At 41.6% G+C, this 26,551-nt stretch overlaps 1 protein-coding gene across 1 annotated transcript; it reads left to right on the top strand.

The window, feature by feature from the left end:
- Positions 1–919: 919 nt before the first annotated feature.
- Positions 920–25,881, top strand: LOC307267870 (F-box/LRR-repeat protein 7-like). Its single transcript, XM_080050316.1, has 4 exons — positions 920–1,163; positions 6,466–6,555; positions 21,630–22,247; positions 23,792–25,881. The coding sequence occupies exons 1-4, from the start codon at positions 1,127–1,129 to the stop codon at positions 24,526–24,528; spliced, it is 1,482 nt and encodes a 493-aa protein (XP_079906442.1). The 5' UTR covers positions 920–1,126; the 3' UTR covers positions 24,529–25,881.
- The last annotated feature ends 670 nt before the right edge of the window (positions 25,882–26,551 follow it).

Raw genomic sequence — 26,551 nt, 5'->3', positions numbered from 1 at the left:
CTGCTATTTATAGAAACATTCCAACAGCACGTGTGGTTAAAAACTATTCTCTTCTTTCAGTAGACCTCAGTCCTCTGAATATCTCAGAGTGTCCCTGAACTCTGATGGGCATGGATTTCTATAAGTCACACCTGTGATGATGACGCATTACTCCAATCATAAAGGTGGAGTCAGTGATTCTGGAGAAGCGTGTTGTCAAAATGTTTTGTCATGAGTGAATATGTACTCTAAACCTGCTTCCTGTACATTGTTTGTTGAAAAAAAATCCAGTATTAATACAAAGGCTCTGTAAACGGGCATGTTGCTATCTCTGCTCCCTTTGTTTACATACCAGTTTACAGAGCCTAGGTTCAGGCTTGACAACCTCCTCACAATCATCTAGGGCCTAGACCCTAGAGGATTGATTGAGATATCACTGTTTTGACAAAAAGTGATTTTGACAATCTTTTTGCAGAATCACTGACTCTACCTTTAAGTGAAATAGGCCAACCTACCACTAAACACTTTTTGTTTTAATTCAAGGGGAAAGATGATGCCACTCCTGCAAAAGCAACAGTGTGTCTTTTTTTAAACACAATTGCATCACAAAATATGAAACCACTCGAGTGCAACAAAGTATGGTGTTGTCATAGCTCTGTGTGTCTCTGGCTTATCTTTTTTTAAACCGTCCACATCTCTCTCTTTCTCTCTCTCCTCCCTGGTCTGCGGTCTCTTTAAATCCAGATCTAGCGGAGTGGAGCAGCGTCTTCAGGAGAAGTTAGTCTGGCCGCAGCACTCAGCCTGATAAACAGCTGCTTACCATTTCGCAAAGTTTTTCCATCAACTCCTCGAGTCGAGGATTGTGTTGTGTCTGTCTGTACGTGTGAGTGTACAACACACGTTCAGATATATAACTTTTGCACCGCTGGATGCTCAAATCCGGATTCTAGTTTTTCTTTTCCTTTTTTTGCGTAATGCATTGCCGCGGCGTCCTCGCTGCGTTCAACATCTGGATTAACTATTTGCAGTCAGAGCTAGCGGCCCTGTCTGTCTAGCCTCTGTGTGCGGAAAGACTTCCCTTTTTCTCTGGAATTCAACTCCTTTTGATCAAAACCGAGAGCTGCGCATATATTATGTATTCTTTAAAATGGGTGCGAACAATGGAAAACTGTATGGAAGCGAGGGTAAGTGTGTGCAATTACCACTTTTTAAAAAGCACGTTTCATTTGAATTCCACATAGAAGGAAGTGGTCTTTTTTATATGTCTGTATATCAAACTATTCTCCACAAAAGATAATGTGTTACCGTGAATTGGAGCTACTAAAAACCGAAAAAGTGCAGTTTATTGTCTGTGGACAGTAGTGAGCTAGCGTATCACTAGCACTATTCCCTCTATATTGTCTCTAATTTACTTACAGTAAGTTCTGCTCTCTTAGTTTACACTTCGACTTATTCTGCGCTCCACTCAAACATACCATTCGAATTATTGTGTAGGCTACATGTGCAGTAAGAACCGATAAGTACCACGTCTGCCTTGTCTTTAAGCTGTCTACTTTTTTTATCCTTTTCAAAAGATGTGCAACGTTCATATTTTTCATAGAGGATAGAGAAGCGACACCTGGTGGTCACTTGTAAACGGTTTCAAATGAATTGAAGTTAAAACACTTCCAGCTGCTCTCAGTCCAGTTTCTCCAGAAAAAATAACCAAGTATTGTCTATTGTCTATGTAGATTCACTCAAAAGGCATTTACAAAGTGCTACCCAGTTGTAGGACAAGTATGTTATGCAATATTGTTTGACATGCAAAGAATCTCTTGAGTATAGTCTAAATAGCAAAAGGTGATAGTCAGTTTAAATCAAGTATCACCTCACATGATCAGTCACAAACAGCTTACAGGCCAGAGAGTTCATCAGACAACAAAAGAGTGTGTTCCTGCAGGTTTGGTCAAGACATGAGTGTTTGGGTATGTGGGCACTCAGTCATTCTTATCTTGATAGGGGCCAATTCCTCAGATTTTTGGGGGGATTTTTTTAGTCTGCACTTAAATTGTTGTTTGATTGGGCAGCCATTTTAAGGATCTTGGTCAATGTGAATGATAACAACAATATGTGGTAGACTACATAAAGAGACACATACTAGCTACGTTAAAGGAACAGTGTGTTTAATTAACTGGCATTTTTCAGAACAGACTTGGTAGGAATGGAATATAATATTTATTATTATGTTAAAACATTTTTTATTACCTTGCCTTCTTTATCTACATAGGAGCAGTGCGCGCCGCCATGTTGCACCGCCATGTTTCCACAGTAGCACAGAAAGGACAAAATGAATGGCCTCACACGTGGTATAATGTAATCTAACTTTATTTGAACAGGGACAGTGTACAAAAGAAACATTAACCTTGTTTAAAACAAGGAGAGATGCATTGTACCAGGTTTTAGCAAACTGCTATTTTCCACCTGTAGTCCCTGGGCAGGTAAGAACAATATAAACTACTACAACCAAAACAAGACACAACAATATCTAGACATGGGACCACACATTAAAAGGATAACAAGAAACACTACCTTACATATTTTATAAAAAACATACCCCTATCCTACAACATTCTACATGTGTGTGCAGGTCTGTTGCGCAAGCAGCCAAGCCTTTGCCAGACGGGAGAAAGATTTAAAATTTATCGGTAATTACATCTGTTGGGAGACTGTTCCATTGTTTGATGGCCACAGAGGAGAAGGACAACTTTCCAAATGTGGTTTTGCATTGTGGGATTCTGCATTCTCCCCTAGTTGTTGGGTAGTGGGTGTCCGCTGGAAATGCACCTGTTGGAAGACGAAGAAGGATTATAGAATACATTAATATATAGGCCTACCTCTTTATCTCATCACTTGATATTGTGGAAAGACTTGAGGCAGTGCTGGATGATGCCATCTTTAGTAACAAGCTCATTGTCCTCAAAGACCACCGTAGCTTTGGTAAATTCTCCGAAAGGAAAGGCATAGACATGGAGCGTTGCTATCTACATTTTTCACCACTAGATGTCACTTATACTCCAATATGACACTGTAATAGGTGTTTGTGTGGAGCCAAATAAACATTCAGGTCAATCATAATGTTAACTAAATGATAAACTTCTGAACAAATTGAAAATAAAAATATTGTTTCTGACACAGTTTTCCTTTGTAAATGAGCAGTATTGGAATATAAAATCACCTCATTCATTTGGCTCAATAAATCAAAATCAATGATGTATCATTAGAAAACCAAAAAAGGCATTGTTGCAGTATATCTGAAGCATTCCCTGTCCATCTCTCTCGGCTATCGGATAGATTCAGAAAATTGCTTCACCCGACTGGAATGCAGCTTAAATCCAGAGGGGGAATAGCATTAGGTGTTTCTTAATGGGATATTGTAATAACCAATATCCACATCTGCCGTCTGTCCCACAACACTGTTGATAAAATCTTTCACCGCGGCATTAATGAGCCTAGACTGTGAGCGCAGCAGGACAGTCAAACTCCTAACCCTCGTCCCATTCACACACACACTGTCTTTTCATCTTATCTTCACCTTAACTTATTCAGAAAAAAAACTAAAAAACTGTGGTCCGAACTCTACCCAACACATTGGTTCTGTCTCTGGAGCAGAAATGTTTGTATAAATAACATTCCAGTGTGCTCTCTTCCTAAGTCAATAACCGCCGAAGGAAAAAAAAAAAAGGTCGGAGCTCATGATGTTAGAAATAACAAATGGACCGGCTCCACCTAGGAATCCAGCCTGTTAAGGTGCACCAGCAGATGCTATCATGGATTTGAAGGCTTATCAACTCATCCTCAGGCTGTGCTTGAATTAGGTTAAAAGTTGGGTTGGAGAAAAAATATGATGTATGCTGTCCAGATTGTAGTCTCAAAAGTCTTTATTATTTCCCTTCATTACAAGATAGAAGAATGTTTGATGGTTGGTGGTTGGCAAGATTGCGCCTCACCTTAAGTTCCTGGTTTCTGGTTTAAGTGCAGGGATGCATGAACACTTTTCTGGAGGAAGCCTATAGCAAGAAAAGTAAAGTAAAGTTATTTTGTGTAGTTCATTTGAATGCTTTTGCAGATAGACTGGTCATCAGATGAGAGGTTTTTCAGAGGTTTCATTGTGGTCAAATATACCCATGTTCTGATTCAGTGGATGGCTGTGACATAAGCACAGCATGGTTGTTAAGTCAAAGAAATTGGTAGGTATGCACATTGCAGTAACAAAGTCTTGGTTGGTTTGGTGACACCAGTGGTTACTGGTGGCTACTTTGAGCTAATTGCTAAATGCTTAGAAATACATCAGAAGAGCAACTTTTGCTGTGCAGCCACAAACACTTAGCTTATTATTTTATTGAATGAACATAGTGGAAATAAACAAGAGATCAAAAAGCCTCCAAGCATTTGTCATGAATAGTTGCAGAGTCTTTTGCGTCATTCGATTAATTCATGTCACAAAAGAAAATATTGCTTGATATTTAAGCTCCCATCATGTTAATAATGTCCAACACCAGAAAGTGCAAACAAGTGCAACATTCTGCAGTCCGTCCGTCCACATCTGTTTTCAACTGTTGATTCCACGATTAATTACACACTGGTCACAACTATGCAGCAGCCCTTCACCAACACATTATGTAAGCATATGACAGGAAGCAGGAGCTTTTCTCAAAGTTGTTTTTCCATGAAAGAACAGAAAACAATTGGCCTCGTGCAGAACAACATACGTCAAACAAACAGCCCTGCAGAGTTCCCCATGCTGAGGGAAGGAATTCTGGGGGCAGCTAAATGTTCAAATATATTTGCTTTCACCAGTCCTTACACTTTCCGCTCTGCTTGGATATTAGAATGGTGTTCTCAGGTTGACATCTGCAAGCTTCTCATGAATTTTCGAAGTCATTTATCAGGGGAATGTAGGAGCCTTAGCAGATGTGCTGGCTCAGTGATGTCACCGCAAAATGTCATTCCCACTCACACCATACGAGCTGGTTTGAAATCATTTTATATATGCATCCGTGCGATCGTGTGTCTGGAGTTTGGAGTCACAGGTTGCATTTTTCCTTCCTACACAAGCTTTCATATTTACCACTTATTCCGGGAACTGTCTAGTCTGTTTAGGGTGGCCACACTTGATGTGCACGCGGGCTTGTGAGTGTTTGGGAATACCTCGTAGGTCCGCGGTGCCGGGTGAAAGGCGCATACTTAGTTTCAGGAAAGCCACAAAGCTGCATTTATGATCCGACCAAGGAATGAAACGCCATAAACAACCGCTCCACAGGCAGCCTGCAGTCACCATGGCAGTGCTGCCTGTTGCACTCCGGCACACGTTTAAAGAATAACTACCTTGTTGAGTACTCCTGTGCATCTGCATAGCCTGCATGGTAAAAACGAAAAAGTTAGGAAAAGTCAAATATTCAAAGAAATTGTCTTTTATTAAGTTTTAAGAAAAACTAGTTAAATTTGAGTAAAACAAATGTTTTGTTGAGATAACTTAGCAATTAAATTGTATCTTCCATAATGTGTTAACACTTTATACTTTGAGTTTTACGTACTAAGAATTTCAAACACTAATGATCTGTCATACAGATAGAAAGTCGGTGTAGAGTTTGATTCAAACAATAAACAGTGGTAACTGTCAAAACACTTTATGAACAAAATATAATAAGTTGGCACAACTTCTTAGTATGCAGAACTCAAAACATGGAGTTGACATTACATATGAATTATATGTTATCTCAACAAAAGATAATCATTTGGCAGTTTTTCTTAAAACTTAACCATTTTAGTTGACCTTAAAACTCAAATCTATTGAAGACAGTTGCCTTTACATTTTGAGTTTTCCTAACTTTTACACGTTTACAGCGTATACATATATAGCCTTAATCTAATAAAAACAAGGATAGTTCATAAATAAAGAGTTGGGAATTCACGTAAACGTCATGAAAAACGATTTTGTGTGGCGTTTGTACAGACTTTATCTTAGAAGTATGGCGGCCGCTGATGATGCATTCTCTCATAATCGTTCATTAGAGAGAGCGATTGCCTGTATCTCGCGCAGGAGTGTTTCCTCACAGGCAGAGGCTTTAAGGGGAGACTTCCAGCAGACTTTATTCTTCTTCCAAAATATCAAGAACGAACACTTACTCAAACAAACCTCCGGAGACTTTGTGCGCGTGCCAAGGCTAGCTGTTTGTCCAAAGTCGAGGATCATAAAAGTCATGAGAGCAGAGAACAGAGATGGGCTTTATATTCGTTTTGCACTTCATTCCTCCTAAAATACATCATCAGGGTGCATTTCCACCTTATCTCTGACAGACACCCTACAGGAATGAGGCATGAAAGGGTTTCTGTTTTTGTTCTCAAATGAAAAAGGGTAAAGCCAGAAACCATAACAGCAGTTTGTCATGTTAAAGTTGCTATACGTTGTCCAAGCACTTTTTGTTTTTCTCCTTATTTCCCCCGCAGGTAAAGGGAGCTCAAGCATCTCTTCTGACATAAGTTCGAGCACAGATCACACACCAACCAAAGCTCCAAAGAATGTGGCTACCAGCGAAGGTAGGGCATCTGGTGCTCATTAACCAAAACCCCCCTAACTTCTTCTTCCCCCCCTCCTCTTATTCTTCTCCCACTCTCTCTGTACGGTGCCTATTTTTGGAGAGAGACCTGCGTGTTCCTGGGATAACCCCAAATTGAAAACAAACTCACAGCTCCCATCAGAACCCAGAAACCAAAGGCATTTACTTGGGCTTTGTTTCGAGAAGAAGAAAAAAAGAAAAAACTTCTGGGCTTCTCATTGTGGAAGAATGCTTATCTAAACTGTGGTCGTATCAGGCTCAAAGCGTTGCCAGGGAGGGAGGTACGTGAGAGAGAGAGAGAGAGAGAGAGAGAGAGAGAGAGTAGAGGGTGAGGGGAATACTTCTGCAGAATTAGAAGCAGGGAGTGTAAATGGGAGAAGAGAGCTTGAACTTCTGCTCAGATGCAGCAATCTTTCAAACCTGGCAACACAACACTGTAGGGAACCGCTCCTCTTTGTCCGGGGTGTATGTGTTACAAATGTAAACTTTGTGTTTCACTGTAATGGTTCGAAAATCCTTTGCAGCTGAGGGATGCCCCTTTGAAGCCTCCTGTCAGCAGTTGACTTGGTTGCGGTTAGGTCTTGTGCATTTTTTCACATTCGGTCAGTCAAAGCAGATTTTTTTATTTTATAAGAACAACAGAATAAAACTCTGGCAAAAACCATAGCTTTAAAGTAAAAAGCTGTGTCCACGATGTCTTGTATATGTTCTCATAGTTCGTTTTGAAATCAGTTTGCGTGTTCATTGAAGACTTCGCACCACGTTGTCTCACCTTGACCAGTAGCAATGTTGAGCAATGTTTTCACGAGCAGGTCTTTTTGTTTAGTTTGATTGTTAACAAGAAAACCCAGGGTACACAGTGACGTTTTAACATATTGAGCGACTTCTTTTCATCCGCACACATAGTGATTAGGTTCATTGTTGAATGTAAAAATATTGATAAATGCAGCTTAAGAAATTAGAGCCGCATAGCATAACCCAGTGAAGTGAGTCAATGCTTTTGAACCACAACAAAAACCTTATCAAAACCGTTCTACAGTTACATTACATTCTCTCTTTCTTTGCACTGATGTCTTGCAGTCTTTCTCTGTGAGTGACTCACCGACTGTTTTGCACGCTTTGTACACATATATACTCGCCCTGTTCCCTCTCATGCATTGTCATCGCCAATCTTAAATTTGCTCTGGCATGATGAATGTAGTATTCTTGCGGTTCCGGGGCTGGCCACAAGAAAACAAATAGCAGCTACAGCCTGTGTTTACGGCCACCGCTCAGCCGAAGAGTAGAAGGTGTTTCTCAGAGAGAGAGAGAGAAATGAGCTGACTCCTCACGAGACAGCAGATGGCCTTTTGGTTTCACGCAAGATGTGTGTCAATTAGTTTGTTTAAGGAAGGTTAATTAACTGATTAACCTCGCTACATATGGAGCTAGATGTACCGTATGCATCTGGACCAGGCATATTATTGTTACACAACCGGCTGTCGCTGGAAATGCTTACTCACTTGGATTTGTCTGGAAGTGCACGCGGAGTATTTTGGGATAAATTGATAATTGTCCTGAATGTGTCTGCCTAGAGAACAACCTGTGTGCAGATAGAACATATATGGACAGAGAGTATAGACTACTATGGCCCGGAGGCTTCCCGACCATAATTTTCCTCCTGTGTTATGACTGAAATTGTTATTTTTTTCTCCATGCTAAGTGGGAGTAATTACATGGTCTGCAACCACCACGGCCACAGTCATATCCCCCCTTCTTTAAAAGACACACACACAGGCACGTACACACACACAGGCACACACAGGCACACACACACACACTCACAGGCATGTACACACACACACACACACACAGTAGCAGGTCACACAGTCGTTGCCCACCTCGTCCTGTGGCCCACTAAACTAATCAGGAAGCAGTCTGGGCTGTTTCCCCACCACACACTGGGGGTATTCATATAAGGGTCCCAGTAGCACGCACTAATGTAGTCACACATTACTCCAGTCATATAGTTAGTTATAGTTTTTATTTATGTGTCATGTCAAGACATCTACATCTATATACAGTATACTGTATGCAGTGCAGAATAAAAGCACTGACCTCAGTATATAAAAATAGATTTTCTGGTAACTAATATGCAGGCGAAAGATGTTAGCAGAAATAACATTACAAATATATATCTTCATAATTGACTTTAAATGAATTGTCCTCCAAACAATGAAGGACTGTTTTGTGTCACTGACAAATATAAATGTTTTGTACATGATTAGCCACATTTGTTTCGGTTTGTAGCTTACGGAAAAACATATGGTGTGGCTGACAGTGAGAAGGACAAACGAAAACAAACACATTTTCTGTATCAATGAGATGATAGATGAAAGATTTGTCTGTCACATAAGGCAGGGCAAAGGCATGGTTTAAACCAACATTACAGTATTGCAATAAGGGTTTAGTTTCTTAATATTATATTATACTATATTAACTACCCATTCCACTTCCACTTAAATCCACTATATACCCTTTGTGACCACACTGGCCATCAGAAAAGAGTGATGGAAATGCCAAAATTCGTAAGAAAATCCGGTAACACTTTATAATAACTATCCGTTGTAACTCGTTAATAGATCATTAGTAAACTCTTAATTAATGATTTTTAATGATTTGTTAAGTGTTTGTTAGCAGTTTGTTAAGGATTTATAACAATGGTAGATAGTTAATAGCTTAATAATTGAATCAGTTAATCTGGGAGGTAATCCACAGTGCATGGGCAACTGAGGGTAGCCCCATTTTCAAATATTTTTTAAATAAACTCAATACACACTGTGCATGCCATGGACTTGAACGTGACGTGATCATTTAATCTCGGATTACCTCCCAGATGAATTGATTCAATTATTAAGCTATTAACTATCTACCATTGTTATAAATCCTTAACAAACTGCTAACAAACACTTAACAAATCATTAATAATCATTAATTAAGAGTTTACTAATGATCTATTAACGAGTTACAATGGATAGTTATTATAAAGTGTTACCGAAAATCCTATATTTACAAAAAAGGTTTGAGGTGGTTTTGACTGATGCAAAAAAGGGTTAATGCTCTCAATGAGAAATGGAAACACATATGTCGAATAAGTTATGACGTAGCGAACATTGATCTCACAGGACTTATCAGCTGTTTCTGCTCCAACGTTTTGCCCTTTATCCGCTCCAACCACTTGATGGAAACACACCTAATTAGCATTTTTGGGGGAAATTTCAAAAGATCTGTTTTAAAATTAGATGGAAAACCTGGCCTGTGTTACAGTAGCCCAATAAAGAAGAGATATCGAGGCAACAGACTGTCTCCATAATGTCAGCTACACAGCAATATATATCTAAAGTGAAATAACATTAGAGAAAACATAATCTCCCCATAAGCTGCTGGTCATACCAGACCAAGTAAGGTTGTGTCTGCAAAACCCCTATGTGTATTGGAAAACGAGAAAGAGTTCTTTTTAATGCCTATGGATTCAACTTTTCATTTGGTAGAGGAAGATTGTTATTTCCTCTTTCCAAACATTCATAAAACCTCTTAAAAAAAAACCCTGTGTAAGATCCAAACCTTAGCCACTGAGACTGAATGGCTGGAGACTCCACCAGTTCTTACCAGAGTAGTTCAAATTGTTCTACAAATCAAAAAGTATGCCACCAGAAGAATCTGAAAGATGCTATAATCATCTCAAAGCTCTTTTCATAGTGGCTTCAAAGTCAATAAATCATTACATTGAATTATCGCCCAGCCTTAATATCAGCATACTTATGGTGGAAAGTGGGCCATTGCCTTGTGTTCCTTCACATGTATTCCCACAAAATCAACATTTTGGAAGTTACACAAATTCTCCTGAAAACAAACCAAGGCGGGCAGTCATCTGGCAAGTTTTTTGCATCGCGTCTCTGTTTTGATGTATTATTTAGACGGGGTTTGCGGTGGCCTGACCCAGTTGAGTTGCTTATTAGCTGCAGACTGAAGCGCACAGTTCCCGGACAGTAAATCCTTGCTGTGGGATGAAACTGAGTATCTCCCAGCAGGGGTAACTCTGTGACCCTGCCTGGGCCTCAGGGGTTTGCTTTGGCACCACCATACTCTGGGAATGTGGCTCAGACAAGTGGTAGGATGGCACATTCAATTGCATGTGTGTGGTCAATAACCTCTTGTGTGAGTGACCTTATGTTAATTGACAAATAAAGAACTGAACTAAACTTAACTTAAAAGCTAAATGGACAGCACCCCAAGATGGCCTGTTTGCTGTAACTCTCGCAGACCGGTTTGATCCACCTGTATCGGCATGAGCCTTTGCCAAGCTTCAGCCACTGATGTAATGCAGGCTCACAGGGGCGTTGATCATGTCAAGGCAGCCATGCTTTGGGGTCAGCTCCTTCACCCGTTTATAATGGCACCAGGAAGGTAGCTGAGAACCAGGGAATGGTGGGAACAATGAACATGCCGACTTCCCCTCTGTCCGCCAAGGACCAAAGAAACAGTGATAAGAAGTGAGCGTGGGGGGAAACTTTTACCCTGTCCTTCCACAACAGAACACACTGTAGTTAGAGATTACACTGTTAGCTGTTAGTCATGGTTTACACACCATTCTCCACAAGTTCAGCAAAAGCAGTACAACCTTTAGATTCTCCCTCATTACAGATATCTATATAGTATTTGGTTAGTCAAAAGTAGTTCATAATGGACTACACCATACCAGACCAATTATGGCCCAATCAGTCATTGGGGTGTTGGTGGAATTTTCTTTTGAAGTTTAAAATGTCTGCAAGGTGTACCACATCTTCGGTGCTGTCACATATGGGCTTGTGTTTTGCGTGTTTTTCTTAGTTGGTTCTTTTCTCCCCTCTTAATTTGCCACTGATTGAGTGAGCAGGTGCGCTGCCTCACTCAATCACGCTCAGGTGTTTAATCCGTGAGGAGCATAAAGGAGGAGTTGCTCCTCAAGGATTGAGCGTGATTGAGTTGTGTTGATCAGAAAGCGCTTCTACCTGTCATTCTAAAAAGGGACAACCAACGTATTTTGTTGTTTCATTCGGACGACTGTTGGGTTTTTACAAGGTTTATTTAGCTTAACGGGCTGTAAAGTAACGGAGTGTTTCGCTGCCCTCTCTGGTTGAAGCCTGTTTCATTACTTGGGTGTGGTCAGAAGTGTGTTGCACTTGTAACCCCAACGGTGATGTCACAGGGTCCTGAAGGTTAGCGTCATTTGGTGTCAAGTTACTTTTTAAGTGGAGGGAGAATCAATAAGCTCAAAACTGAAAATAAACTGTCATTCCTTACATCATTCGTTACATACACTTTGTTGACAGAAGAAGGTGAAGAAACCGGTACTACAATGTTGAGTGGTTTATCAAGTTAATCTGTTTGTCAACCATACCTTGTGCGTCTTCTCTTTTTGATATAACAATCAGCCAAATAAAAAAAATTAAAAAATGTATTGTAAAATGTAGGCTTGTGAGAAATCTTTTGGTGTTTTGGGATAAATGGAAAATGTACATGCAAACAAGTGGATGGAAATATAAACTCCACTTAAGTTGTAAATGTAACTGTCAGTATTACAGCACTTAAGTACTGTGCTCTTTTGAGGTACTTGTAATTCCATGTTATGCGACTTTATAGTGTCCACTACATTTTAGAGGGAGGTATTTCACTTTTTTCTACACTACTTCTATCTGTCACTTGCAAATGCAATAGTCTGCACACACATATATATGTATTTTCAATTGCTATGATTAATTAAAGCCCAATGTTTGTTTTTCGGCAAGAGAAAGACAGACTCGCAGACTCATTAATATCTTGGCAAAACACACTCTTAATATTCATCCATTTTCCCACTTAGCTGTTGTAAAGGAGGGTCAGTGGCGCAGTCTAAACAGCCCCTCCACAAAGCTCCTGTCGCCAACATGTTAATATTTTTTGCCCTCCCAGAGGCAACAAATCCCTCACACTTCATCTGTAAACTAGCCTCCCGCGCTGGTGACCCATTTACTCGTGTTTACTCAAGCGGATATATAGTGTTTCACTGTTGACTTTGACCCTGCCAAATGCCAAAGAGGCTGCAGCGAGGTGTTCGTGTGTGTCACTGCCGTTGAGACATTTTCACTACAGAGAGAAAGGGTTTAAGTTATTATCCTCCACTTAGGTTGTAAATGTAACTTCTCATCATTTATCAGCAGTCATTACTACAGTGCCAAACAACTCCAGGCAAGCTTGGAGTGTGTATGACAAATGTATCTTCTCAAGGACTTGGTGCTGTTCAGCTGTTGTGTCGGAAGTTCTCAACATGGGCAAGAGAAGTTTGTTTTGGTGGAGAAGCATCTGTTTTGGGAGGTACATGTTTGTCAGGTGATTGACTATCTTATGAAGGATTAGGGGAAATAGGGTTGTAAATTGTTCCCATTTAATGCAAAGGAATCCACAGCCTGGAGAAAAAATTGTGCTCATTAAAAGCAGGCGGCGGTGCTGGGGGAAGAAAAATCTGCTCACCATTTGGACACAAAGCAGCAGCAGCCTGCGGTTCATTTAGGACTTTCTCAACAAGCCTATAGCAATTGCAATGAGAAATATCAGTGCTTTGTATGTAATCCTCGTTGGAAATTATCTACGTAAAAAGAGAGAACACAGAGAATGCCAACAAAAAAAAGCCAATGCTATTTTTTCCAGATTTTCTCCATCAGCTGTCCTCGCTCCTCCCCCTTCCTCCTTACCGCTCCCAGATCTTGGAAATCAGAGGGAAAAGGCATGGAACAAGACGGTGAAAGAAAAACGAATAACAAGTGAAAGCAGTTTAGCAAAGGAATAGGAGGAGGAGGAGGGGGGTAGAAAAAGGAATGGCCGATCAGTGAGCTCCATCTCATAACTCTTCTCTGATTACGTCTACGTCCTCTCCGGGAGGAAGCGCTGGGCCTGTTGTTTTGAATGCCATTTGCCTTTTTTTTCCCCTTGGACGGGGTCACATATTTCAGTTGTAGGCCTACTACAGGAGCATGTTTGACAGGAGTTGGGAAAGACGCCACCTGGCCGAAACGCTTGCTCGCTTCCTGTACGATTTTGGCCCGCGAGTAGTGTTTTTACTGTGATACACCTGGGTCTATGGGCTTTTCATGTGGCAATATGACCACAGTTTTGAACCAGCTGAACTGACACATTGCACTTCCCCTCCCCTCCTTTCATTCTGCGGTTGGTTTCATTACGTAAGCCGGGAAGTGTCAGTTGTGGCTGAAGCTGCAATGGTACAAAAATGAAGGGAAAATGTCTCCCTGGACAGTGTCCTCAAAGGGGTCTTGGAGGGATGAATTGAATCATGTTTTTTTAAACAAAGAAGTAACGTTGATTTTCTAGTCGCACATAACACATGCCATTTTCAAATGAAGGAACCAGTTGAATGTTTGTTCATTTGTCAACAGTGTTGGTTCACATAGTTGATTCGAAATATGTTTTTGTTCCACCGACTCCTTATACAGTAACTGTCTGCAAACTATGTCTCTTTAGTGAAGCACTTTATAGTCCAACTGAGATTCCCCTTGTCTCTTAAACTGTATAATGCTCACCTAAGCCAATCACCTGCTAGCTGTAGCTTCATTGTAGGGAAGGCTACAAACTCAAGAGTGGTATCAAATTTCTCATCTAATTCTCTGCAAGAAAATTTCAAACTATCACTTTGAAGTCATTACAAACCACCTTTAAAATCAAGATTTCTCTGTCAGAATGGGTTCAAAACATGTTTTCTGTATCTTCCAAAAGGAGACTCTTTGATGGCTGTTTTTCTCTCACCAAAGGCACTTCTAGCATTTGAGACAAACTAACCTCTTTCTGGGGTTGAAGTCAACCCATTTCTGTCAAAAGTTGGTAACCACAAGAGTTCCAGCACTTCCCTTCCCTTGTTCTGTTGCTTCAACCACATGAGATCATTACATTTGCTCCTCATCACGACCAATTCAACCGTTTAGGCCAGCGCTCTCTTTTCCATTCCCGTCTGACGTGCAGTTTCTTCTCGGTGCTGTTCCTAGGCCAACACTACCCTCCTCAGTCATTTAACATGTCTGTCACTCCACTCCTCGAGCTCTCTGTACATACTGCTGCCAAAACGGATCAACTCTACTGAGAGGGATTTCATGCACATGATACTACTTTGACATCCTGATTTAACAATCTGTAAAACATGACATCATGTTGAATTTCAGTGATTTGCCAAAGGCCGGATCAGTTGTGCGATTGCTTTTGGATCTGAACTGTCATGTCTATTCTGGAAATGTTTTGTTGCTGTGATGAATAGAAACACAAATGCCCATTTGCGAAGGAGTGTCTTTTAGTAGATCACGCCTTTACATTTGGCTTAAAGATACCCGAGAGCCTGCTGTCCTCCTCAGCTAGAGATTTATAAAGTGCCGAGGTCAGAGTGTGGGGACGTTTGTGTCTTTTGAACTGACAGAAGAGGCTTTAAGAGGCGTAAAACTCCCCTGAAGAAATTAGTACTTTTGCTGGGAATGACTGTTAAAGTTCCTGGCGCATGTATGGCCGAACGTGTTGCTGCAGAAGCTTCAAAAATGAATCTGGAGACTGAGTGAGTGAGTGAGTGTGAGAATAACCGCAGTCCAGAAGTAGTGGAGTTATGGGGGTTGTGCGGAGCTAAGGAGCCTGTTTCCTGTCCGAGTGTGCACATTGTAAAGGAACCAGCAGGCCCTATTGTCTTTCAGGGTTGTCCAGTGACGTAAGACCTTCCTGTAGTGGAGGCTTTGCTGATATCCCAGCCGCCACACTGTACACTAATATCAACTTCCATGTATTCAATAAAATAAAAACAAAGACAGACAGATGTTTTTTATCCTAGGAGTTCGGATGTTTCCCTTTAAAAAACTGGAGCATGTAACCGTTTAGTGCTGATAAATCAATTGTGCTTTTGATTCCCCTCGTGTCGAATCCCTACTGCATGTTTTTTTTTTTTATTAGCAGATTTTACACTGTAACATTCTTGTACTGATTTGGTTTTGATTCCTCGACTTAAGAGTAGAAAATGAGCTGATTCCCTCACGTGCACTGCACAGCTCTGTCACGGTCCTGGCAAGGAGGAGCAGAGCAGGAACATGTCACTGGGGCTAATGGCATTGAGGTAATGGATTGGTCTCTTTCTGCCAGATGCAGCGGTAATAATCCTGCAAGCTCCTGACAGGGTCTTAGCAGAGCTTCACAGCAAAAAATGGATCCCTATAGCTTTACTTTATGAGCAGACTGCGTCAAAGTCTGGATTGACCCTGCCTGTGCACTTGTCTCCGTCTCTGGTAAAGTCTGCAGACTCCTTTGCCAATTTATCTTCCCTCCTTTTTGCTCTTGCCCCTATTTTCTTTGAGAGGCCCTCGAATGACTCCCTCAAATCTGTTTTTGTGCGTTACTTCTTTCCCAAAGCTCATCAGGTTTTTGTCATTAAGGCGACATCACTCCGGACATCCAGCTGCGCCTCTTCATCACGCAGGCATCTTGTCTTTGCAATGATCACATCAATTGATTTACATTAAACTTCTGGCATCAAAGCGCCATCCAGATGTGTCTCAGAAGTTGGGCTATAAGCTGATGTTAATGGGATCCTGCTGCGGTGCTGCTGCGGATCAGCATAGATTTGGGTATTAGTGGCAAATGATTTTGAGCCAAGTATGCCTCTCTGTGGCTGCATGCGCATTCAAAATGCATGAGTTTCTCTTTCATTTCACCACTGTTCAGTTGTTCTTTGTCCAGGGTAAAGACCAGATGTTCCACTGTTTCTCCTTTGATTTCCTAAAGCAAACTGAATCTTCCACCATCTGCACTTACAAGAGCAGTTTAACAGCTGCATGGTATTTGTTCTGTTAATGATACGTTTGCAGTGATACAGAGATATAAAACACGACACCACCGGTTGACTTATACAGATTTTAGCTGTAACTGAGAGTAACAAGAAAGTTTATTCTTCCATGCTTACAGTTCGGTGGTTTATGCTCTGCACTTGTCCAAAGTTCCCAGCAATCCTGACTCAAGATCCACTTACTAGCTTTTTCCAGAGCTTTTAATTGTATCATATGGTCCTCATTAGGGGTCGAAGTTAGCTTAGTTACCATGGGGTCAGATATGTTGACATGCAAGCTCAGTAGCTGTTATGATTTTATCCCTTGCAAGTTAATTGTTGACCTTGGAAAATTGAGGAGACTTAATCATCCAAACTCAAGGGCCACTTCCATGCAATTCAATTGGAAGCTCTTAAAAAAGCTGGTACAGTAAGTGGACCTTGATTTGGTATTTCAGGGTAAGAAGAATAACTGAACAGTTTACTTTTAAAATATTTAGTTTTGTGTATGGTTATAGACAATAAAACTAAGTTGTGTTATTCCATTTTTTAAGAAAGTTAAATTCAGAAATTGGCCATGTAATTTCCTAGATTGTGATGATGATAGAAAAGAATGCAGCTCCAGATTTGAGGTTTTAACCTTTCTCACATATGATTATATACTTTGCATTCATATTTCTTACTTTACAAATTCCACAGCTCTTTATTCAGCCTTATTGTCTGCATGGCTGGCTTTGGAAAATAGTGTTAGTCCAACTAAGGAGTGTCTTATTTTCTAAGGTGGTATGTCCATGCAATTGCTTTCGTTTGACAATATAGAAAAATATATATTGCCATAGGCCCACACAGTGCTGACAAATAATAATAGAAGCTCTTCAGATGCAAACAGGATATTAAATATCCAGAAGCGACAAAGATTGAAACGTGGAAGAGTATTTCAGTCGGAAGATCATTGTCAGCAACTTCAGCGTTGTTATTGTGTTTATGGTCAATGGTGATTGGATAAACAGATGCCTCATCCAGCTAGAACAAATAGATAGATAACACCTGGACGTCCTTAAAGAGACCCAGGTGTTATCGATCCAAAGCCCATCTGTAAAGCTGTCTTCATTTAACTTCTCCCACCAGCTGCGTGGAAGTGTGACTCTGAGAGAGGGGAATGGGATGGGTGTAGTCTAATTAGTCCCACTGTGTTTCTCCGGGCTCGGAGCAATGCTCTGATCAGTGACACATGTAATTACGCAATTTGGAAGTCGCTCCTTAGCCAGTGGCAGTTGAGTTGCTCTCCTGCGTGCAGAATCCATTGCATTGGATTGGACTTTGGACAATAACAATAAATAAATGTCTCCTTCATCCATCAAAATCATCGACTCAAGAAATGTGTCTGTGTCATGTCTGCACATGGCTCTGTGGAAAATCTGATCTTCTCCTGGATGTTGTGATTTTTGCATCCAAGACTTGAGTAGATCTTTGCATAGTGATGTCAAAGAATTGATACTTGACTTAATATCTGTAACTATAAATATAGGATCTTATGTCAATAATATTCAAATTATTTAATAGAAAAATACACTGATTTCCACTTGTTTGTTTAGCTCTCTTTGGCGTGGTGTGTGGTTTGAGGCATGTTGGATAAATCCACAATCACTAGGTATTAACTCAGGAATCTTGCAATATTTGCAGTGTACTTGAATAAACAAAAGCCCCCACACTACTGTTGTCACGACATATTTGGACAAGTGGGTGAAATTTGAAATGGATGAGGTGTTTATAATGACCTCAGACCATTAAATCCTTTGCATTAAAAGCAAAAAATACACAGGCCAAGATAAGCCAGATGACCTCAAGGAAGTAAGCCTACACATTTAAAGTTGAACTAATCATAGGCAGACCACCCACAAGAATGTGATGCATTAAACCTACACCGAGGTCAGCCATATCCCACAAGAATGATTAAATCTCAACATCCTCCTTTAAACCGAATGGAACGAGTTTGATGCGGGTGTTTGACACGCAAGGCATTTTTGGACGACGGCACTCGTCGTTTTGCTCGATTTTGGATGCGAGTGAGAACTTTAAGGCACACGAGACGAAGAGTTTTAAAGTAGCCGTGAATCGGTTGACATGTCCCCGAGAGGATGAGTCTGTGGATGTCATCAGAGGCAGACCGAGCCAAGGTCTGGAATACAGATCCGCGAGACAGTCGTAAGGCTGCTGTCACTGTCCAGCTGTCTGTCCCTGCTCACAAATCCACTTGACGGGCGGGATGCCGTCCATTCGTCATGAAGACGCTGACATACACAGTGTAAAACTACTGTCGGCCCTGAAGCATCCGTTAACCATCATGGTTCAAAATCCCTGACTGTCTGGGACTACAAATGTAGAATAATATTGTGCTAACACAGCGTTGATACAATTATATCAGAATATAGTGTTTGGAACTGCAAATGTTCCATGTTCAGAAAAGATGATCAACCCTCCCTCAGTTGGTGAGTTTGTAAAAGGTTCTTAGAGAAGTCCTTGTTGTGGAAAAGGGACACTTGTTTTTATTTTGTTATTGTGCACTCCAAACTTAACGCAGAATTACTATCCTTCTCAAACCATTGGCAATATTTTCCCAGAATTACTATAAAGGTTTTATGGTTCTTGGAAAATGTATGTATACCAAATACATTGGCTTTGAACAAACCTGATATCTTGGCTTTTGGAATATTAGTCCTAACTCAAGAATTTAAAATTAGAGATGAACTCTTTCTAAACTTGCACAACACTATTAGTCTCAAACATGCAGAATGATCATTTCTGTCATAAAGCCTGCAGACTCATAGTTGGACAGCTGTAGTTGACATCATACTCGTGACAACTTGCTTGCTTTTAGTGATGACTATCAATCCACTTCAACTCCTCAAGATTGAACGAGAGGAATTGGAGGGATGACACCGATAGCATCAGAGAAGAGCACTCAGTGTCCCAGTTTGATGGGTCCATCCCGGTGAATCAGATCCGTCGCCCCGGGTTACAGGGCTGAGGGCTCCGTTGTCTCACGCCATGGTGATGGAATCCAGCCACCGCTTCGCGCAGCTGTGTATTAAGACATGGCAGCAATCACGCACATCTGTCAGGAGGGCCTCAGTGTTTACACAGGGCTTACCGTACATTGTCAGCCCCGGCACCAAACTCCTCAGCACGTCGCTTTGAAGCCATTCAGTTCATCTGATGTGGAGGCCCAGTGACTGCTGCTGGAGTGCAGACACATTTTTTCCCCAACATCCGAAAACATGATAACGAGATCCGTGGAAACTCCTCGTTGATGTTAAAACCATCACGATGAACCCTGCACTTTCTGTCTATTTCTCTTATTCCCACAAATATCTGGTGAATATAATGTCACATTATGTCATTTCCAGCTATAATGAAATGAAGAATAATGGAATAAATGAATTTCAATGAGCTAAAACAGCAATGAAATGAAACACAGCACTGAAGAGTCATACAGTAAGAGATTCAACATAGCAACAGAAGGGAGACCAGCGTCTCCACAGACACTGGCCTAGAAAAGTCCAAGCAAAAAAGCCACAACACATGTTGTGTTTTAAAAGGGCATTTAACACATCAATGTCGGTTTGCTTTATAAAGGGGAACTCCATCGATTTTACACATCAAAGTCTGTTTACTGGTCATATATGAAAAAATTGTTTTATGAAGCCTTTTTGTGGTTCCATGGTGAGCTGTGTGAAGCAATGAATTGGCTAAAATGTAACACTTGAGTCATCATTGGTCGGGTTTGAAGACTAGCTGTTTGAAAATGGAAAGATAATGTAGGGGTGTGGAGTTAGACAGTTTATCATCTTGCCGTACTTGAGGCTAAAGTCTCGCAGCTACATTCCCTTCTAGTAGCATGAAAAAAATAACTTTTTCTAACTGTAGGTTAGATTGCATTGTGACTGATAAAGGCAACATGTTTTTAAAGAGGACTACAAAAGGGAATATCCCTGGTGCGATGGCATCTTTGATCTTGCTCTATCCAAACGTTGTCTCTTGAGTCTTACAGTGTGAGGAAAGCAGTGCTAAATCACTGAAGTATTCTTCTAAGGCGAGTAATACTCCGCTGTATGATGTCTTCTGTGGCTCCGTACAGAGCTTTGGCGTGTTTTGAGAAAATAACCTAAGGGTTATCTCTGCTTTTGTTTGGAGACTACAGCTTTTTCACAGATATCCTGCATTACAATCTAGGGGCATTGAGTTCGAAAGATGTTTGAATTCAGGTTGCTGTTGCATTATGGGAAGTTTAGGGTCCCATGTTTTCTTGGCATTGTAACCTACAAGGACCTAGATCATTTATTATAATCTCATTTCACTTGTTGCTTTATGAGCCTTAATGTAAAGCATATGGAGTTTCCCTGTAAGGAAATGGGATATATAAATAAAATGCCTCACATGCCTAAAAGTCTCTATTTCAGGCTCTGCTGTTTCAATTATTATAATTATTTAACTATTATTTTTCACGTGTCTCATGTGACTCTCCCAACTTAATGGAAGTACAAAACTAAATTGGAAAGGTAAAACTTTAAAATGTTTAGCCCGTTTTTTCTTGCATGGAAACTCTTTCCTTAATGGTCTTGCTAACATGATCACTATAAGCTGCTTTCTCCATCTCTGTTAACTCGTTCCATGCTGTAAACCCCACTTGGTTTTTCAAGTTGTCAAAAGTAATTCTGGGAAATGTAGGACAATTGGAAAAAGTACAGCAAAAAGGCAAATAACAGTTTTCTTTGTCAAAGTTATTCCTGAAATGTATTCAACATCATCGATTGATATTAAAATAAATGTTTCTTAAGGTGGTAATTTCCTATATACTGAACTATACCAGCTAGCACAGTGCTAAAGCTAGCTTTCTATTGGCAGTTTGAGAGTTGGCTATTAAACAAAAGGCCTAAAGGGCAGATTATTAAATGTGAAAAGGTAGGCTATTGTGAAAAGATTTAATAGTTAAAGCCTTAATGTGGTTGAAAACAAACTGGCAGATTTGTGAAGCCATGATTGTATTATTGGAAACCAGATCACATCAAAAATTGTGAATCGGTTATCTGAAAAGTAAGCCTAAAATTATCTGGAACATTTTGTGTCTTCAGATACTAACATTGTCTCTTCCATTTCTCTCTTATCACAACTATGGACCCACCTATCTTCTTACTCAGGTCTCGACTCCAGCACACGGACTCTGAGCACCCCCAGCCCGGGTCTGATCCTGCCCTCCAAGTCCTCCTCTCTCTCCTCCCCTGCGCTCTCCAGTAACGGCCATGAGTCCAACTCCTCTTCGTCCTCCTCTGCCCGCGCCGAAACTGTCGCAGTGGTCCACCCCACTCCCGGCACTCACACTCGCTCACGCCAGTCCAAGAGCCACCACCACGCCCCCATAGACCTGCTGCCCGACCATGCCTTCCATCAGATCTTCTCCCATCTCCCCACCAATCAACTGTGCCGCTGCGCACGCGTGTGTCGCCGCTGGTACAACATTGCGTGGGACCCCAGGCTGTGGAGCACCGTACGGCTAACGGGAGAGCTGCTACACGCCGACCGTGCCATCAGGGTGCTGACTCACCGCTTGTGCCAGGACACCCCCAACGTGTGTCTGACCCTGGAGACAGTGGTGGTGAACGGATGCAAGAGGCTAACGGACCGGGGGCTGCATGTGGTGGCTCAGTGCTGCCCGGAGCTGCGTCGCCTGGAGGTGGCCGGCTGTTATAACATCTCCAACGACGCTGTGTTTGAGGTGGTGTCCCGCTGCCCCAGCCTGGAACACCTGAACCTCTCAGGTAAAAACTAACAAACCAAAGCCATCTTACCTTGATCGGTGACTGATGGTGAGCTCACTCAGTTTTATTTGGCACAGTGTGTAAAGGGAATTGGCGTCTTTAAGAAGAGATTTGAGTAGAAATGTGTTTTAATATTCTTAAGTACCAGTATGTTTTAATGAGTGTATATTCGGTTGAAGAAAAATGCATTGCCTTAGAATGAGCAAACATACTTCAGTAATGCAGAACCGACACATTTAATGGCCTTACACGTATTTATATATGGGTGTCTGCCTGAAATGCACCTGTTGGCAGATGAGTCCTATATAATAAATAACTAAAAACATCTTCACCTCATCACTTGATATTGTAGAAAGACTTGAGGCAGTGGTGGATGATGCCATCTTTACTAACCAGCTTCTAGTCATCGAAGGCCTAGCTAGCTTCTGTAAATTCTCCGTACGGGAGGGGAGCAACGTCGCGGACTGTCTGCTACCCTACTTCATGCACGTGTGGCTTTACCTCAAAGAATTCCTCTTCTCAGACCCTCTCAGTCATTTCAACTAAGAACTGGTAAAATCATTAGAGGCTTAGGAGAAGCTCTGCCAACCTTTAGCTCCCATGTGGGAGAAGAAAAGGCTTTCTATAGCTGAAAGCAGAACTTACCTCAACGTGAGTAAGGAGAGTGGTCTGCTGCTTTCATTAAGGAAGTGACACAAATAACATTGACTTGGACAGGGCTCCGGTGGCAGAGCAATGTCTGAACTATGAGTACCAGGAAGTTAGCCCTTTGTTGTGAAAAAAATAACCTCTTAAAAAAACGTGGGGCGTTTATTAAAAAGTCACACAATAATGAAATCAAGACATCGAGCTTCGACTCACCATAAAAGTTGACCACAATTTTGGGTTTTTGTTTGGAGTTGTTTGCACTCAAACTTTTCTTTCTTTTCCTCTAGTTGCAGCAGGCATGTAGCCTTATAGCAGGTTCCCCTCTGGCCCCCTCTAGTGGCAATGCATGAACAAGCATTTAAATTGTGAAATTGTTCATTTCTTCAAGTCTGTCTGGAAACAATACTGACATGCCTGTATGTACACAGTGATGCCGTTTTTGCTGGCTGTCCCACTTGTTCATACTGACCACTTAGATCTCTTCCTGATGTGCTTTCAATTTATATAATAAAATATGCGGGTCCATGTTCAAGTTTTATCTGAAGCTGATATCTGGCTTTAGAGATCAGTCTGCATTAGTCTTTTTAGTTTGAATTCAACATGCAGTGTTTCTTTGCTGTGTTGTGGTGGAGTGGCAGTAAAGTGGGAATTTTGTAGTGGAAAGACTATAACTTTGGAATGTATTTGTGCACAGAAAAAGGACCGTGGATCACTTTAATTAGAAACACACAGGGAGTGGGTTTCTTAACAGCCAGTATGATAAATAGCAAGCATCTGTTTCATTGTTCAGAGGGGCACGCCATTGTTGCTTTAAGACAAACACATTTTGAACAACCTACTTTGGAGAAAATAATTCACTCTTGAGTTGACAACCTCTGCTTCCTCTTCCTCTATAGGCTGCTCCAAGGTCACATGCATCAGCCTCACCCAAGAGGCCTCGCTGCAGCTGTCCCCTCTGCACGGCCAGCAGATCTCCATCCACTACCTGGACATGACCGATTGTTTTTCCCTCGAGGACGAGGGCTTGCGAACTATCGCCTCCCACTGCCCGCGACTGACACATCTGTATTTGCGTCGCTGCATCAGACTATCAGACGAGGCCTTGCGCCACCTGGCCCTCCACTGCCCTTCCATCAGGGAGCTTAGCCTCAGTGACTGCCGCTTGGTGGGGGACTTTGGCCTGCGTGAAGTGGCCCGCCTGGAGGGCTGCCTGCGCTACCTGAGCGTGGCCCACTGCACCCGTATAACTGACGTGGGCATGCGCTACGTGGCGCGCTACTGCCCGAGACTGCGCTACTTGAACGCAAGGGGTTGCGAGGGGCTGACAGACCACGGCTTGAGCCACTTGGCCAGGAGCTGCCCCAAACTCAAGTCCCTGGACGTGGGTAAGTGCCCGCTGGTGTCGGACAGTGGGCTGGAGCAGCTGGCCATGTACTGCCAGGGCCTGAGGCGAGTGAGTCTCAGAGCCTGCGAGAGCGTGACGGGCCGAGGACTCAAAGCTCTGGCGGCAAACTGCTGCGAGCTGCAGCTTCTCAACGTGCAGGACTGCGAAGTGTCGCCGGAGGCCCTGCGATTTGTCAGACGCCACTGTCGGCGCTGTGTCATCGAGCACACAAACCCCGCTTTCTACTGAGGCGGGGAGGTCTTGGACCGGTCCTCTGACAAAGCAGGTGTTATATTCCTGCTATGGATGTTGGCAGAGTTCAGCGGCTGATATGTCAGAACTGGTTGAAAACTGGTGTGCAATATTGGCCAGAAGTTGTCTTTTTAAAGGTGCACTATGTAACTTTGGGTGTGTCAGAGAATTGAAAAATGTTTAAGGTAAATCCTCACAACTGAATAAATAAACTTTCCTCACAGGAAAAATGTGATCCCTGGAACACTGTTTGAAGTTAGAAAGCTACCTTACAAGTTAATGTTTCAATGTAATTGTTTACATCAGCAGGGCCCACAGTTTTGTTTACAAACATAGAGTATTCTAGTCTTACATTTGGTTCGAGGTGCCTCAAAATTATTTTGTTGGATTTATGAAGATAAAACTATACAATACCATGAAAACAGTTTTGTAAACTAAATGTAGGCTCTACAAAATAATAAACAAATCCCCCTCCCCCCAAAACCATATAGTGCACCTTTAAATCTGCTTGGTGGCTGTTAATGCTGTCCTTTGAAAATACTTCCAAAGAATGTATTTAACATATTTATCTGTACAAACGCAGTATTACAATTTTCAACACCACAATGTAACAACATGCTACAACATTGAGCACTGGGTACAGCTGTGTTACCATTAAGAAGCATTGTAATATATTTTATTCTAAAGGTCATCACATTGAGGCCGTGACACATAATCATTATCATACATTACTACATCTATTTATAAACAGCAACTATCTTCAGACTAAACCACTAAGAATGTAGCTACAAAGCAACAGCGGTAGAAGATCAGACTGTAATTAATCCCAGTTTCACCTTCGTGTAGTGTGCATGATGCACTTTATGCAATTGTGCTGTCAATCACTTTCCAATGAGCTCACGGTGTCATCACCTTGTTGACAGTTTTGCTGTAAATGAAAAGTTACTATTGGCCAGAGGATTCTTTTCCTGCCAAATAGACACAAACTGTTATGGGGTCATTGTTGAAAATAAACAGGAACACATTGCTGCTATAACTGTGCCAATACATTTCTTCAAAGTCCGCCTCCACAACTGCGAGTGCTTTACTCAACCCCCTCATTACAGCTTTAAAGGATTTAAGCATGCACTTGTTTGTGAGTCATTACGGTAACCGAGGAGAATCTAGGAATACCATATATGGATGTAAGGGTTTTTGGTTTAAAGGGCAGTGTTTTAAAGGCAGGTATAACACACACACACACACACACACACACACACTATATATCCTTTGCAAATGTGGTAATTGGGACACAGTCGTATGATTGTTTGTAAGTCATTATTGCTGCGACTGTTTCTGTATAAAAAAGTATTGCTACTGGTGGATGTGAGTTTGGTTTGTTTTTACTGGTGATTGATTTTCCGGTGCTGTTCCAGAATGAGGAATCTGTCAGCTACAGTATGGGAAAACCTCCTCCTCCAACCGTTCTTGTTTTTTTTCTCTGGTGCAGTTTTCCTTGGCTTCTGCAGGGCAAGTATATTACTTAATGACAACCACACAAAGAAGATATCTCTTGACCGATCTAGTGCAAATGAATGAATTTAGATGTTGGAATGAGTTTTGTTGGAGGCAAATGTGCAGCTGTGGAAAAAAACTAAAGATTGTGTGTGTTAGAAAGCTTTGGACCTGGATTGACTCTGAAAGCCATTATCGGACGGTGAAAGGTGCAGAGCAGTGGGTGGCATTTAGGTATCCCACATCCACCTTTGGGGCCCTTGCCGTTGTATAGTTATTTTACAGACGTACAGAGATGCACACTACATATTTGGCAGGACACTGTGCCAAGCCTGGATTTTTTGTTATTAGAAATATCAATGGGATTTTCAATTAGGTTTTCTCACTTCTGAAACAGGATACAGAAGTTCCAGTTTCACTTCCCCATTGCATTCCCATTAATCACCTCAGTTGTGGTAGATGATGCCATCTTATGTAACTAGCTTCTTGCCCTTGAAGGCCCTAAGGGAGGCGTTAGCAAGGGGGC

Source organism: Ammodytes marinus (assembly GCF_949987685.1).
Source record: "Ammodytes marinus genome assembly, chromosome: 21".
NCBI classification, from domain to species: Eukaryota; Metazoa; Chordata; class Actinopteri; order Uranoscopiformes; family Ammodytidae; genus Ammodytes; species Ammodytes marinus.
Note: the sequence above shows the minus strand (reverse complement) of the source record. Positions and strands in the feature narration are given on the sequence as shown.

Excerpts from the sequence above, each read along its gene's own strand:
- LOC307267870 (XM_080050316.1), top strand. The coding sequence starts at position 1,127 with ATGGGTGCGAACAATGGAAAACTGTATGGAAGCGAGG. Across the intron at positions 6,556-21,629 it reads GAATGTGGCTACCAGCGAAG|GTCTCGACTCCAGCACACGG; the intron begins GTAGGGCATCTG and ends CTTCTTACTCAG. Across the intron at positions 22,248-23,791 it reads GGAACACCTGAACCTCTCAG|GCTGCTCCAAGGTCACATGC; the intron begins GTAAAAACTAAC and ends CTTCCTCTATAG.